The sequence below is a fragment of the Bos indicus genome, chromosome 8 (assembly GCF_029378745.1).
Source record: "Bos indicus isolate NIAB-ARS_2022 breed Sahiwal x Tharparkar chromosome 8, NIAB-ARS_B.indTharparkar_mat_pri_1.0, whole genome shotgun sequence".
NCBI lineage: Eukaryota > Metazoa > Chordata > Mammalia > Artiodactyla > Bovidae > Bos > Bos indicus.
The window spans coordinates 84,042,476-84,059,244 of NC_091767.1; the positions used below are offsets into that span (position 1 = coordinate 84,042,476).

A 16,769-nucleotide genomic window follows, 5' to 3' on the forward strand; every position below is an offset into this window, starting at 1 on the left:
ATACTTATACATTACAGATTTAAAACTCACTCTATATAGACTAACAAAATATTTATCAGTTTTAGAAAGGGGTACTGAAAGAGTACATTATTGAAATATAAACCCAGTCTCCAGATGTACCTAAGAAAGGACCCATGCTGTTAATTTTCTTCTGATGACTGAAGCTATTACATCAAGCATATGTCTCAAGATTGTCTTTAAAAGCTTTTACTCCTGCCATAGGCATGTCAGTGGAACTGCAGACCAGGCCCTATATAATCCTTCTAGCCTTTATACTGTGATACAAACATAGACTCAAGGATACAGGTGATGCTTCCTTGGACTTTACTTTTCAAGAGAATATCACCTATGACCACATAGAGTTTAGGGAGGATGTGGGAGCAGGAAAGCAACATTCTCTGTTACCCTGAAAGAGTGCCCAATTTACATCAGTTAAGAGACCGTTCTTCAAGAGGACGTTTTTCTAAGTCTGGTGAGAAAGACTCACCAGTACTAGGTAACACCAAACCAGCATCTTCATGATGTGCAGATTTGGGGGCCAGCCTGTTTGCAAAGTGTGTTTATACTAGTTAGCAGAATTTCTTCTCTCCTCCCACAAAGAAAATCTGACTGTTGTTTGTTCCCAATTCTCAGAGAAATGGCACATGTTGAAGCAAGCCATAGCAAGAGTACCGTGCCTCCATTGTACAGGGCAGCCAGCCATCAGTTAAATAAAATATCCTTCTGTGGCCCTCACATCAAAGAGTTCCATATGCTGGACCTCCCTCTGCAGAATTTTAGGCCTGTCCTCGGTACAGCACCTGAGGTTTGGCAGGCCTCCTGTTTGGTTATAATGCTCATGTCCATATTTATTCAGTTATATTTAGTTCAAAACATTTGTCTGTTATTTTGATGAATTGGGACATTGTAAAGGTTGAACTGGATTTTATTAACCTGAGTTCCATCAAAGCAGCGACCATAAATGGGAAGCTCCTTGGGCAGAAATCTGTGTCCTTCACAATGTTTTGTTTTTTTTAATTTTAACTGGAGGTAAAGTTTAGATTCCAGAAAAATAAACATCATACTGGTACAGCTCAATTAGTTTTCACAAACACCTAATCAAGAAATTCCAGCACTCCCAGACCCCTCTTCCAAATCACTCTGTCTTCAGAGGAGGCCGCTGCTTGACTTCCAACACTGTAGTTCCCTGAACGTTCCATGTATATGGGTCATACATTGCATTCTCTTTTGAGCCTGGATTTCTTCATCCAGTGTTATGTTTTAGAGATCCATCAGGGTCATTGTGGTTAGCAATAGTTTGCTTATTCTCATTATAAGCATACCTTCTTGTGCTTCACTTCATTGCATTTCATAGATCTAGTGTTTTCTTTGTGTTTTTTCACGAACTGAAGGTTTGAGGCAACCCTGTGTCAAGCGAAACTATTGGCCAATAGTTTCCAATATCATTTGCTCACTTCATGTTTCTGTCACATTTTGGTAATTTTTGCAATACTGCAAACTTTTCCGTTGTTATTATATTTCTTATGATGACCTACAGTCAGTGGTCTTTGCTGTTACTACACTTTACTGATGGCTCAGATGACGGTTAGCATTTTTAGCAATAAAATCTTTTTAATTAGGTACATTCTTTTAAAGACATAATGACATTGCCTGGTGACACTTGACTGGGGCCGAGTGGCAGCCTCTCATTGCCAGGGAACATGTGCTTCCCACCCTCTCCCTTTGCCTCTGTGCACACAGGGCCCCTCTCCCGTGTTACTCTTCCACCCTTTCCTCACCTCACCTCTCCTCTTAGTCATGGCGTCTGCCCCACCACCACCCTTCTAAGCTGGGCTCTGCCACCTTATCTAGAGAACTGGGAGGCACGTCATGTGAGATTGTTTTTCTAAAGATATGTTGTAGCCTCTCTCCTCTCCCCACTTGTGAGCCCTGAGCTTGTCTTCCTCCAACATGATGTGATCTTTAGTCAGAGGCTTAGGCAAAGAAATAGGCCTTGAAGTATAATGCCAAAAAGTGAGTGGTCTTTTTGGCTTATTCACCCTATTCTGCTGACACTGTGACTAGCAGTACAGCCCAGGGCCCACAACCCCTCGCCATAGTCTTGGAGCTGCCAGTGGGAAGATTTACCTCACAACTACACAGACAGCCCAGCATGCACAGACACACCGTTTGGATATAAACTGGAGTTTTTTCTCCACACCTTTGCACATTGTCATTCTAGACACATCAGTTTACTTCCTCTTCCCTAAAGTATTGTGAGGAGAATTTCTTCCATTCTTGGTTCCTATGAGGGTCCTCTGAAGGGACCCTATTTCTTTTCTACATGTCTGTTTTTTACTGTTTGGGTTTTGCCTTATCTAAATTTGTCTTGGTCTAAATATTGGAGAATTAGCATTACTATTTATAGTCTTTAGGAATCGTGAATAATCTGCACATTATTATCTTGTAAACAAGATAAGTTTCAAACTTAGAAAAGCATTACTCGCTTGACTTACATTTTAGGAAAAGAAGCATTGGTTGCATGTGTGTATATGTGTATATTCAGTTGCTTCAGTCGTGCCGACTCTTTGCGACCCTTTGGACTGTAGCCCACCAGACTCCTCTGTCCATGGGATTCTCCAGGCAAGAATATTGAAGTGGGTAGCATGCCCTTCTCCAGATTGGGGTACTGGAAAGGACCTTAAAAATCATTTTATGAAAATTAAGACTCCAAAGGGTGAGGAGTAGGGCTGATTGTGGCCACATGAGACACCTTCCTGAGCTTGAGTATCACTAGAATTAATGAGTTTTATGATGTTTGTCAGCTGATCTCTTGTGTCTCCTCCTCTGTTTATGTTAGTTCAGTTCAGTTCAGTTCAGTCGTTCAGTCATGTCCGACTCTTTGCAACCCCATGAACCGCAGCACGCCAGGCCTCCCTGTCCGTCACCAACTCCCGGAGTTTACCCAAACCCATGTCCATCGAGTCGGTGATGCCATCCAGCCATCTCATCCTCTGTTGTCCCCGTCTCCTCCTGCTTTCAGTCTTACCCAACATCAGGATCTTTTCAAATGAGTCAGCTCTTTGCATCAGGTGGCCAAAATATTGGAGTTTCAGCTTCAACATCAGTCCTTCCAATGAACACCCAAGACTGATCTCCTTTAGGATGGACTGGTTGGATCTCCTTGCAGTCCAAGGGACTCTCAAGAATCTTCTCCAACACCATAGGTCAAAAGCATCAATTCTGTGCTCAGCTTCCTTTATAGTCCAACTCTTACATCATACATGACTATTGGAAAAACCATAGCCTTAACTAGACGGACCTTTACATTAAGTACATTTTAATGGATTGTGTAACAGTCTCTTATAGTAGTAATCACAAGGAAGATTTTGGTCATCCATTTATTTAAAGAATGGTGTTAAACTCGGTGAAAAAAGGCAAAATGGGGTGGAGGATTGTCAGGGAAGCCCTGAGGAATGTGAGAGGATGTGCCTTGTAAATACCTACTTTAAGAATGTTCTAGACCATCAAACACTAAGATGTAAATAATGTATTTTATTTGTGCATAACCAAGTTTGTATATAGCTCTATTCAGTTCAGTCGCTCAGTTGTGTCAAACTCTTTTCGACCCCATGGACTACAGCATGCCAGGCTGCCCTGTCCATCACCAACTCCCGGAGCTTTCTCAAGCTCATGTCCATTGTGTCGGTGATGCCATCAAACCATCTCATCCTCTGTCCTCCCCTTCTCCTCCTGCCTTCAATCTTTCCCAGCAACAGGGTCTTCTCCAGTGAGTCAGTTCTTCTCATCAGGGGGCCAAAATATTGGAGTTTCAACCTCAGGATCGATCCTTCCAATGAGTATTCAGGACTGATTTCCTTGGACTGGTTGGATCTCCTTTCAGTCCAAGTGACTCTCAAGAGTCTTCTCCAACACCACATTTCAAAAGCATCAGTTCTTCGGTGCTCCACCTTTTTTATGGTCCAGCTCTCACATCCATACATGACTACTGGAAAAACCATAGCTTTGTCTAGATGGACCTTTGTTGGCAAAGTAATATCTCTGCTTTTTAGTATGCTGTATAGATTGGTCATAGCTTTCCTTCCAAGAAGCAAGCATCTTTTAATTTCATGGCTGCAGTCACCATCTACAGTCATTTGGGAACCCAAAAAACTAAAGTCTCTCACTGTTTCCATATCTGTTTGCCATGAAGTGATGGGACCGGATGCCCTGATCTTAGTTTTCTGAATGTTGAGTTTTAAGCCAGCTTTTTCATTCTCCTCTTTCACTTTCATCAAGAGGCTCTTTAGTTCTTCTTTGCTTTCTGCCATAAGGGTGGTGTAGCTGAGGTTATTGATATTTCTCCTGGCAATCTTGATTCCAGCTTATGTTTCATCCAGCCTGGCATTTCTCATGATGAACTCTGCATATAAGTGAAATAAGCAGGGTGACAATATACAGCCATGACGTACCCCTTTCCCAGTTTGGAACCAGTCTGTTGTTCATGTCCTATTCTAACTGTTGCTTCTTGACCTGCATACAGATTTCTCAGGAGGCAGGTCAGGTGGTCTGGTATTCCCATCTCTTTCAGGATTTTCCACAGTTTGTTGTGGTCTACACAGTCAAAGGCTTTGGCTTAGTCAATAAAGCAGAAATAGATGTTTTTCTGGAGTTCTCTTGTTTTTTCAATGATCCAGCGGATGTTGGCAATTTGATCTGGTTCCTCTGTCTTTTCCAAATCCAGCTTGAACATCTGGAAGTTCATAGTTCACATACTGTTGAAGTCTGGCTTGGAGAGTTTTGAGCATTACTTTACTAGCGTGTGAGATCAGTGCAATTGTGTGGTAGTTTGAACATTCTTTGGCACTTCCTTTCTTAGGAATTGGAATGAAAACTGACCTTTTCCAGTCCTGTGGCCACTGCTGACTTTTCCAAATTTGCTGGCATTTTGAGTGCAGCACTTTCACAGCATCATCTTTCAGGATTTGAAATAGCTCAACTGGAATTCCATCACCTCCACTAGCTTTGTTCATAGTGATGCTTCCTAAGGCCCACTTGACTTCACATTCCAGGATGTCTGGCTCTAGCTGGATGATCACACCGTGGTGGTTATCTGGGTCGTGAAGATCTCTTTTGTATAGTTCTTCTGTGTATTCTTGCCACCTCTTCTTAATATCTTCTGCTTCTGTTACGTCCATTCCATTTCTGTATATAGTAGGTATTCCCAAAGACTTCTGAAAGAAGTGAATTCTTGGGTTTGATATGACTTCATGGGCTGTTTTGAATGTTCAAGCATCTCTCATGGTGAATTAGGCTCTGTGGTTTATAATGAATTGACTTTATACAGTAGGTCATGACCCATGGGCAGTTTTGAGCCCACAGCTGTGGTTTGTTTAGAGCATGTATTATTTTTAAAAAACAGGAAACTTACATCAAAGGCCAGATTTACCATATTTTAAAAGTTCAATTTGGAAAAGACTGCACTGAATTTCTGTGTCATTCCAGCAAATGGGTGAGCTCTCGGTGATGGTCTTCTTCAGATTGGTTTCCGGTCCCTGGGTCTCACCTACCATTCTTCTATACCCAGTGCTATAAGGACTCACTTCTACTTCCTGCAAGTTGAGCTACTGCCATCATCCTGTTTAATGTTTTCCTCTAAAAATGAATTAATGCCATAAATAGTCATTTTAAATGAATTGAGTTGGATTTATAAAAATGTGGGTATCAAATATTTTCAGATAATGCTTCATAGGTCAGTTTGCTTTCAGGAATGAGTATAAGTAATGGTTTTCTTTTAAATAAATTTTCTACCACTTTCCTCTGAGAAGACTGGAAAACAGTGAGTGCATCTAACTTCCAAATCTGTGTTGCTAAGGTCCACTTTTCATTAGGACGAGCAAGGCTCCTGAGAAAAATGTCAAGTAACAGATCAGGACCAGGGAATTTGTAAGGTATGCCTGAAACATCATACCAGCAGGCACAAAAGCACACAGAGATTACTGCGGACTTGTGAACAGTACATAGAAGCTTGGGTAAAGGCATAGTTTGAGTTCAGTTCAATTCAGTTCAGTCGCTCAGTCATGTCTGACTCTTTGCGAACCTCATAGAATAAGGGTGGCAGTGGATTATAACACATCAAATGCAAAGTCCTTTTTATTGTAACAAGGAAAGAGGGTCAAAAGGGTCACAGCTTCTTCTGTAGAGGAATGCCAACTAATGAGTACAGAGGAACCATAGAATTAGAAAATCACCACTGTGAAACTTATAATGTAGTCACTGATTTCGGCAAAGAACTTCAATAGGAGCTAAAAGCCACTAAATGAAAAGTTATTGGATGGCATGATATTCACACAGACCTAAAGTCTTACTTTGTAGGATATTTCTTAATTACAAGGAGATGAAGATACCACCTTAACCAAATGTCTCAGCATCACCAATTACAGGCCAGCCCAACATTTTGTGCTTCCTGATGTGATACAAAAGGAAGTACATGATATCAACTATGTGGGATTCTTGCCAAAAGTATTCTGCCTAAATCTAAACAATGAGACAAATGTATATTAGGGGACATTCTACATGGCAGCTGGCTTAGAATCCCTTCATAAAGTGAAGGAGTGAAAAACGTAGAGTGACAGCTGCTGCTCTAGATTGCCAGAGACTAAGGCAAGCAAACTCTGATTGGATCTTGAGCCATTAGATCTGCACCACACACAGCGATTTGGACATTGTTGGGACAGTTGGGGAACTCTGAATATGGACAGGATGTTGATCCTGAATCAATATTAAATTTCTGGGGTTTGACAATGTGAGAGAATGTGATCATTGTTTCATGGTTATATAAGAAAATGTCCTTGTTCTTAGCAGATTCGTATTGAAGCACTGGGGCAACATGTTATATCTACAACTTACATTCAAATGGTCCAGCCCCTGTACCCCACAAATACATATATATGTATAGACATGAATGTGGAAAGAGTGACAAAGATAGAATGAAGATGACAAAATATTCATTGGTGAATATAGCTGAAAATATATAGATGTTCATTGTATTCTTTCAACTTTTCTATGACCATTAAAAATATTGCGAAATGGGGAATAAATGCTAAATATTTGTGGGAAATAAGGGAATAAGTTGTGGTAAATAAGTTGCCTTAAATTAAGTTTAACTCTGATTTATCCTTAACTGGAATAAAATATTTACATGAAAAATTTAAGTTGATTAAGGTCTTATTCTACATGTAGGGTGAGTTTTGTGAGTCTGTTGATACATGCGAAGTGTTTGTATATTTTTCTGCATTGAAGAGCCATCAGAGCTTCAATCATATCTTCAAAGGGTAGGTCCATTCTTCAAATAGTTTAGAACTACTGACCTAGAATAGATTTACAGTTTTCAATGCATTGTTTATTCTGAGTATCACACACTATTAATATTTCAGACAGTTCATATATAAATTTGGTAATTGTGAATGTAATTATCAACTTACGTAAAGCAAATGAACTTTCAGCAGTTTCCAATTTATAAAAAGATTTTCTTGTATCTTACATTAAGCTGTTAGTTTAATGTAAGTTTATTTGACCACAAGATTCTGTTACTTAGGAACACACCATGACATTCTAGTAACATGATGTATTCCTTTTCTTTTCCAAACTAATATGTGTTTAGTGCAATCACATGTTATTTTTAATACAGTCTACTTTCCCTTGTGTGGATTCACATTCTTCACATTTTGTGCAAAGGGAAAAATACGCTAGACTGTAAGTTTTTTTAATCCGTTTTCTTGTAGAAAAGGAAACATAATGTCAAAGAAGAAATAATCATGCCATTTATTCTTTAGTTGTGTAATCACTAAGCTCTATTGATCTAATTAGAAATATTCACCTCTTTGCCAATAACAGTGTGTGACAGACCAAATTTCAATGTGACTTATAGTTTCAACTCTTCCTGTTCAGCATGTTGAAGCAAAGGCATGTAAGTAATATGTTATAATATGCCAAAGTGTTGTTTAAGACATTATAGGATGAAATGTACACTAACACATAACTACACTATTTACATAGATTGTAGTTCCTCTAAAAGTCTTTCACCAATGCTTCTGGGTCTGTTGCAGTAGGTTTAATCAGAGCTGATGTTCACAAGAATAGTAAATACTTAAACACCCCAGAACCATCTGCCCAGAGCATGCCGCACCTGGCCAAGGCTTACATGCAGACTCTTACTATATCCCTGTAGACCCACTTGCAGATTATCTCTATGGTAGAAACCCATCTGCAGGACAGGTTTATTGATCAGGTAGTCTTCTCATTTGGCTATTTTAAATACAGTTTCTCTCTCTCTTTTTTTTTTTTGGTTTTATGTTATTATAGTGAATCACACCTATAAGTCAAAATTACTTTTCTTTCCTATAATCAGGATTTTTAAAAATCTGCTTCTAATCTACTCCCATATCTATGACAATAAATGGTTTAGCTTCTTTGAGTTCTGGTTTCACACTGCATTTATAACACGTTCTAAGCTGGTTTCATTCTATTCTGTGCAATGGATGTGAGCATGCAGTGACACAGCACAAAGGCCACCAAGCTCAAGAGAGCTCCTGATGCGGCTGCAGCGTCCCACGTGAGCCCAGCCCTCTACAGAGAGCAGTGTCTGACCCTGCTCTACTGTAGTAGGCCCATTCCTTTTTCCAGTATATATCACAATCTAAGGAATCATTTCCTTAAATTATTAATATCTACCATATTATGAGACTTGGCAGCCTTGAATAAGTCACTGAACTTTCCTACCTTCTGGTTTCCCAGCACCTATCCTTGAGGGAATGGATAGTCATCTGACGTCCACCCTGTGCTCAGTACTGTTGTGGACATCACCTTATTTAACCTTCACAGACGCCTTGGTAGGCAGATATTCTCCTCAATTTCATGGGCAAGGAAACTGGAAATCAGAGTCTAAGTAACTTGATCATGTCCACAGCTAAAAAGGATTCCAGTTTCAGACCCAAGATACTCATTCTTGTTTTTTCATTGCAAGAGATGAACTTCATTTTTCATAGACTTCTAGGGTTTAAAGCCCCCTGGAATCATCTGGTATAGGTTAGAGTTGGCCAGAAACATCTATTTTCATACATATGTGTGTGTGTTACTTGCTCAGTCATGTGCAACTCTTTGCAACCCCAAAATGCTTTTAATGTTTTTGAATTTTAAGTTGAATTCATATTCAACTATGGACAAATGAATAATTCAGTCATTACCAATTTATAAATACTTCTCCTATGAGGACACTTTCTGTTTTCTAAATAAGGGAAAGAGGTGAAATAGATATCATAGAGGGTTTACCCAGTCCTTTGAGGTTTCACTTAAACAGCAGAACTTGAGTATTTTATTCTTTTATGTCAGCATCTATGAACCTAGTAATTCATGTTGTTTAAATGATGGCTTTGGAAAACATTGTCTGTGTTGCTGTTATGGAAAACAATCAGTTGTCAAAGCATGACTTATTTTTTTATAAAATATACTCTGCCTTCTAATGTCTATGTCAGAAAATATTAATAAGAGAAGTTATTCCTTACTAATTATATGACCATATATAAATCTTTATCACTTTTCCTTTAAAAATCCTTAAATTTTGCACATTTCTCTTTGTTTAGGGATAATATTTATGTCAACTTTGGACAACTCATCATGAGCTGATCGTTTAGACTGAGGGATCAACAATTATATTAGTACCTACTCTATACACAGAATATAGGGATTCAAGAAATGAATTGTCTCTTATTTTAAGTTTTACAGTCTTTTAGGAAAACATGGTATACCGTCTACCAATCTACTGTACAACATCATACAATGCAAATAAATAATCAATGCAGACCTAACTCATAAAACCAGACCTGTCTGTCAGGAGGTTGGCGGAACAGATGCCAAGTACCGAAGGGAGGAGGCACTTGCTGAAGAGCTGGGCTTCTAGGCACAGCTTGCCTTATGCCTTGGAAGCTCCTTGAGGTCAGATCATATGGCTCAAGTCAGATGCAGCCATATAGTAAACTTATTCCCCTTGAAATTGAAAGTCGGTACCCATTAGGGTTCTGCTCCTGCCCTTCTCTTCATCCACCCCTCATTGTAACCTTTCCTTTGGATTCCCCTCCAGCTGAGTGCATTCCCATCCTCCTGCCTAAATTCCATGATGACACCTCCAAACTTCAGCATATTCTCAGCCAAACTGTCTCTTTCTCTGAGTTTCTCAGCAGCATCACTGAGACTCAGAGCAGTTCTCCTTTTTATCTGCTTTTCTCTTCTTTGTATCTCTTGCCTGGTAGATCACTATCCCTTTTCTTTTTTTCTTTGTATCCCTTGCATGGTAGATCACTACTTCCCTTTTGTTTTTTCTTTTCTTCTCTTCCTTTTTACAATCAATCAGTTCATTTTTTAAAATTTATTTATTTTTATTTGGAGGATAATTGCTTTATGATTTTGAATTGGTTTCTGCCATACATCAACATAATCAGCCATAGGTATGCACATGTCCCCTCCCTTCTATCAGTTCATTTTATTCTTAATATATTCTCTATTGGACTTCCCGGTGGCTCAGTGGTGAAGAATCTGCTTATGATGCAGGAGACACAGGTTCAATCCCTGGGTCAGGAAGATCCCCTGGAGGAGTGCAAGGCAAGACATTCCAATATTCTTGTCTGGAGAATCCCATGGACAGAGGAGCCAGGCGGCTACAGTCCGTAGGGTCACAAAGAGTTGGACACAACTGAAGCAACTTACCATGCATGCATGCATATTCTCAGTTTTTGATGGTTCATAGTGTCCTTCTGAGATCGAGCCCCTCAGAAAATGGCAAATATGGCAAGCTTGCCTTCAGACTTAATCTACAGCAATGAGAATGTAGGGGTTTTTTTCTTCTTTCAAAGTCTCTGTTGTACCTATCCCTGTTTTTGCTTGTTCCTCCTGTCGCCTATACTGAGTGGGTCCCTCTTATTCTGTTTCTAGATTATCAGAGTGGTGGCTCTTTTCCCTTCATTACTTCCATGCACCTCTCTTCAGAGGTTTTTGGTGGTGTCCTATATTTCTTATTGCAGTAAGTATGGTCTCCTCTTATGGGCCTTCCAGGCCACCCCAAGCCTCTTATTTCCTGTATGGTCTTGCCTCCCCTGGTGAACCTCAACTATGCTTGGCTCATGCCTCTTTGTTTCAGTCAGTTATTCCTTCCCCCTCAACTGATTCAAATTTCAAGCCCCAGTTTAAGCCTAGGGATCTTTTCTCCCCCAAACTCAGTGGTAGTTATTTCCTATACCATATATACCACAGACTTCTTTGTTACTCCTGATCTAAATTTGTCAACTCAGGGAAACCATTTTTGCCTGTAGCACACTGTGGCACCAGTAAAAATTTGGGATTTTATCCTAATTTAGCTATATACCCATCATCTGTGGCTAAATTTCCACATACCAAATCTAAAAATATCTTGAAACAAGTATTATAGTTTATTAACACTTTCCAGTGAACTTCAAGGTTTTGACTACACAGTTTGAACAGTTATTGGAATAATCACATTCTTCTGTGTGAATGAGGTGATCATCCTTTCTGCTCTTAGTGGTGTCAATGTGGGATAGAGGCACATTTCAACTCATGTTGTGGGTGGTGTTTTCCATGTTAATAGAAGAAGTCATCCCTAGGAATAGTTAACTTTAACCTCTCAAGGCCAACTCCTGAGGGATGTATGTAGAGTCACTTGACAATAAAAGCCCAAGGAGACAGTGTTGTATCTTCTCAATCTTGTTGGCAGCACCCGCCAGATTTATGGGTGCGCCTACCCACTCTCAGGTGTCCAGACTTTCCACTTTCGGGACTGCATTCAGCAGATGCATGTTAAGTCCAGGCTCAGTCACATATTCCCTGTTGTTCCCAAATGCCGCACATCCACCCTTAGGGTGCTGTGGGCATTCTAACCTGCCTGCTCCACAGGGAGTCACACAGTCTGGCAGAGACAAAGATGTGATCCCAATCTCTGTGTGTGGCAGCATTGCCATGTTGTCCCTATCCTATAGAACATGCACTCACGCTAACTGCCTTTCAGGGTGTTTTAGGTCAGAGGTCAGCAGTCTTTGGTTGTGGCAGAGGTGCTCAGGGCTGATCCCCACTATGACACTGGAGGTCCAAAGGAACAGACACAGCTACTAAGCTTCCTTGTCCCGGCATATCCAGAGGTTGGCTCTGTTCAGGCAGCTGTAATCCTTGTAACTGAGAAATGTTTCTTCAGGCCAAAGCTCTCCAGTGAAGTTCTCTGAAAGTATAGGAGGAGCTGAGGAGAGGATAAGGACCAGGGACTTTGGCTGAATGTTCTTTATGACTTTTAGAAGTTGATGTGTGATTTATATAGTACCTTGTCTATTGGTTTCAAGAAATAAGGGGAGCTGGGGAGGCAGACAGGAACAGTGTCAGCTAACCCTTTCTGATGGTAGCAGAGCTGTTTTGTCTGAAGGGAGTACACAGACTCTGTGTACTTCCTCTCTAAAGGACGCTTCCTCCCCAGGGCACCATGAACTCCTGATGAGCCATGCTTGAAAACCATTGATGTGTTCCAAGAATGCTATTTTGTAATTGAATCAAGTGATCTCAGAAAAGTAAAATGACTGCATAATTACTGGAGACCAAGATGGGTACCCAGATGTCCTGATTCTTGGTATAATTACTTCCTTATAATTCTAGGCTATAAGTTTCTTTAACCACATCATATCTTTAATGCTTTTTACAAAATACCTTAATCTACAAAGCCAAATCTCAAAATTGAAAATATAGTTAGTATTTCCTGTACATATGTGCAAAGATGACACACTATTAAATATTTTCAGACCATGACTGGGCCAGGATTTCCTTAGTGTACATCTGTGTTAGTAATTACAGTATACTTCTGAAGCCAAACAGGACACCTCTTTGTTACACATTATATAAACATTATATATCATGAACAGTGTTTGCTATATGGACATTTATCACTTTTCTAAAATGAAATTAAAGCTTCTATCCAGAGCATTATGAAGTTTCAAAGCAAGCAACTTCAGTGCTAGATATATTTTATATTTTAAATTATATAATCAGTAGATATAAAAGCATCTTCCAACTTAAGAACAAAGCTTCCATCAGTCATTCTGATTTTTCACCTTTCTAGAGATTCTTCTCCCAATTCTCAGTGCACAGTAGAGTCTCAGTGCATGCCTGGGTCTAGTGTTACTCCAAGCCTCCTGGGGGTTGCAATGTCTTATTGCAACTTTTGTTACTTGCACACTCTAGAGACCCACAATCTGGGAATACCCCTAGGCCTAGGCACAGGGGCTTTGGGACCCCAACATACTTTATTACATCACCACCCTGTTGTGCTGATTTCATCATACTTGACTTGTTGATTTGATTGTCTGTTTGATTTCCTGCTTATTGCCTCTAAAACACCACACATTCCCAGAGAGCAGAGACCTCATCTGATCTCTTGATCCCTTTCTCTCTAAAACAGCATCTGGGACACAGCTGATTAAAATCATAATGACAAATTAATGCAAGAATGCTTCAGTATTCATCTCTATTGTCTAGGATGCTAATTCTTTTGACTCACTTTATTTGGTTTGAGTCCCCTCTAACAGTAATTTTTTACTTTTTTAAGTTTCTTTGAATCATTTACATTGATGCATTTATATTCAAACAGCACAAGGGTTCTTGTTAAGATAAACAGATACCTGTATCTTATTATTTGTCTCTTTCATTCAACTTGGCCAATTTAAATTAGTAATGCTTCTACATACCCAAACTGGTTATAAATCTGAACTTTTTGTTCCATAAGATTTTATTTCTCTTCTTAGCCACCTGGTTTAAGCCTTTGATGCTTGATTCTAACATTTTGTATCATATTATTATTCTTGTTCATTTTGTGATCTCAAAAGCCTATATGTTAAGAAAGAGAGCTTAGAAATAACATTATCTTAAATGGGATAAATCAAACTTCTACATCTTGAAAGCTGCCCGGGTAATAATTAACTTTGACTGAATATGCTGTTTACTGTCAATTTTATATGAAAGGTTGGCAATATTAAGTGTACTCACTATGCATATCACACTTCTCAGATACTTTTTATTCTTCTCTGGTTCTCATAACAGCCCTGTGAAGTGGGGCTGAAAGGCTCTGAGAACTGTGGGAGAACTATTAAAAGATTAAATAACTAAAGTTTGAAAAATTAGAGTAATCTGCCCAATGGGGCCAAGACTAGAAATTAATCTAGTGTTTTAATTAATTAAAAACACCTAATCTGGTGTTTTTCCAAGGTACAAAACTGAGAGTAACAAGAAAAATCAACATGGTTTCTATATGTGTCTTTTAAATAAAGATAAGATGTCATTATATAATGAAAATTTTAATACATGATATGATTTTGTTAGGATCTACTACATAATGAATACTAATAGCTTTATGTTGTATTGAGTAAAAAGATACATTTGAGCAAATTAGGACAAAGACAAGAGATGTTAACAATGACCAGAGGAGTAAAAGTTTTTTAAATGTATGCATTAGGTTTATATTTACAAGGTTTAGTCAAGGGTAGTCAACTTATATTTTAGGCAAACTCCACTGCTTTCCATAAATCTTTTGATCTTGAGCAAATAATCCTGAGGGTGATCTTCAGATCAGATCAGATCAGTCGCTCAGTCCTGTCCGACTCTTTGCGACCCCATGAATCGCAGCACGCCAGGCCTCCCTGTCCATCACCAACTCCCGGAGTTCACTGAGACTCACATCCATTGAGTCAGTGATGCCATCCAGCCATCTCATCCTCTGTCGTCCCCTTCTCCTCCTGCCCCCAATCCCTCCCAGCATCAGAGTCTTTTCCAATGAGTCAACTCTTCGCATGAGGTGGGTGATCTTAAAATACTGTTAAACTTTTTAGACTTACAGAGAAATTAAAAAATCATACAGAATTCACATATACCCTTCTCCCAGCTTTCCCTAATGTTAATAAGCACATATTTAGCCATAGTATAGTTCTCAAGATCAGGAAATTAACTTTATAGTAATTATATTTTAATTCTATTCATGTAATTAATAGAAGGAACTAAAGCTAAGCCAATGATTAAGTTTATTTATATCAATAATTGTATTATAGGCTCTTAATTACTTATAGAAAATTAATAAAGTTTTGCTTTAACAGAATAATAAACAGAACATTAGTTCATAAATTCTACCTATTATTTTTTCCAGCTATCCACTTCTTGGGCTTGAACCATAGCATATATACTTTTTTAAAAGACTTAGAGAGTTCTTAGCTAATAGAAATTCTGTGGTCTGTTGTAAAGGTCATATTTAGTTTCAGATTTTTCTCAGTCTACTTCAGCAGCACACAACATCCTATTCTTGTGAGAAAAGTTTGCAACAAGATGGCTTCTTTCTAGAGTGTGAAACTGAAAGTTTCACTAAAACTGTTAAAAGACTAAACCTTGTAGATATATGTTTGGTTGTCCTGTGCATTGGTGAATCAGGTTGACTAGCATAATGACACTTTAATATGACATTATATCTCTTATTGAGGAAAATGCTACTAAAACAAATATATGAGTATGATTTACAAATGACAAAGAAAAACTCGGAATTATTTGATATTTTGTGGTTTAAGAACAATACTTGAATATGATCTTATGCATGAAAATGCATAGGATGGTATTTCTCTTGTTTTAATGTAGTTGTTTTCAAGATGAAGATGTTGTAGATTTGAATCATCATCTTCTTCAGCATTGCAAATTTGTTCTGGAAGAATATTCCTGAGGAAAAATAGACATGCAGGTCATAAAGGATTGAAGTAATATTCCATCTTCATAATTTAGGAGTTAGAATAAAATTAGATCCTTGTCTTATATACCAGAAAAAATTCCATATATGTCAAGATCTGCGTATGAAAAAATGAAGTCATAGAAGTGATAGAATAAAGCATGGTTATACCCCGGGATGGAGGGAGAAATCTTCCTATGTGTGACTCAAAAACCAGAAGCACTAGAAGGAAAGATTTAAAAATTGGCTACAGTTTTTTTTTTTTTTTTAATGCAAAGTTAAAAGACAAATTGCAAACTGGGAGAAAGTGTTTGCAACTTAAATAAAGGGCTAATATACAAAGACCTAAAAATCTAGGAGGCAAGGGAAATCAAAGAAAAAAAAAGATATCTGGTGACCAGTTTACAGAAGAGAAAATGAAATGACATGTGAACATAAAAGGATGCTTAATTTCATTTATGATAAGAAAAATTAAATTGAAATGATACTGGCATGCCAACTCTAACTTATCAGATTTTTCCACCTCTCCACAGAACAAATCAAAGCTCATTCACATGTTCTGATGATAAAGTTGTATAGGATCAAGCATCACTGAAGGGAATTCAAAACTGTTCAGGCCCATGGAAAGGAATCTGGCAGTATATAACAAAATTACATATTCATTTTATTCCTTTCAATCAGCAATTCCATTTCTATGGATTTATCCCAAAGTTAGATTGGAAAATACAAAATTATATTTGAACAGAGTTACTTATACGCACAGTTGCACTCATGTCACACGCTAATAAAGTAATGCTCAAAATTCTCCAAGCCAGGCTTCAGCAATACGTGAACAGTGAAATTCCAGATGTTCAAACTGGTTTTAGAAAAGGCAGAGGAACCAGAGAGCAAACTGCCAACATCCACTGGATCATGGAAAAAACAAGAGAGTTCCAGAAAACATCTATTTCTGCTTTATTGACTATGCCAAAGCCTTTGACTGTGTGGA

At 38.5% G+C, this 16,769-nt stretch overlaps 2 protein-coding genes across 4 annotated transcripts in view; one reads left to right on the plus strand and one right to left on the minus strand.

Annotated features, from left to right (window-relative positions):
* CENPP (centromere protein P) overlaps positions 1–16,769 on the plus strand; it is a 235,314-nt gene that overhangs the window by 141,197 nt on the left and 77,348 nt on the right. The window lies entirely within an intron of this gene.
* ECM2 (extracellular matrix protein 2) overlaps positions 14,360–16,769 on the minus strand; it is a 41,052-nt gene continuing 38,642 nt past the window's right edge. For all 3 annotated transcript variants that reach the window (XM_019966572.2, XM_019966571.2, XM_019966570.2), the window contains exon 10: positions 14,360–15,774. In XM_019966572.2, coding sequence (XP_019822131.1) covers positions 15,606–15,774 — 169 coding nt within the window. In that variant the 3' untranslated portion in view covers positions 14,360–15,605. The remainder of the gene's footprint in view (positions 15,775–16,769) is intronic.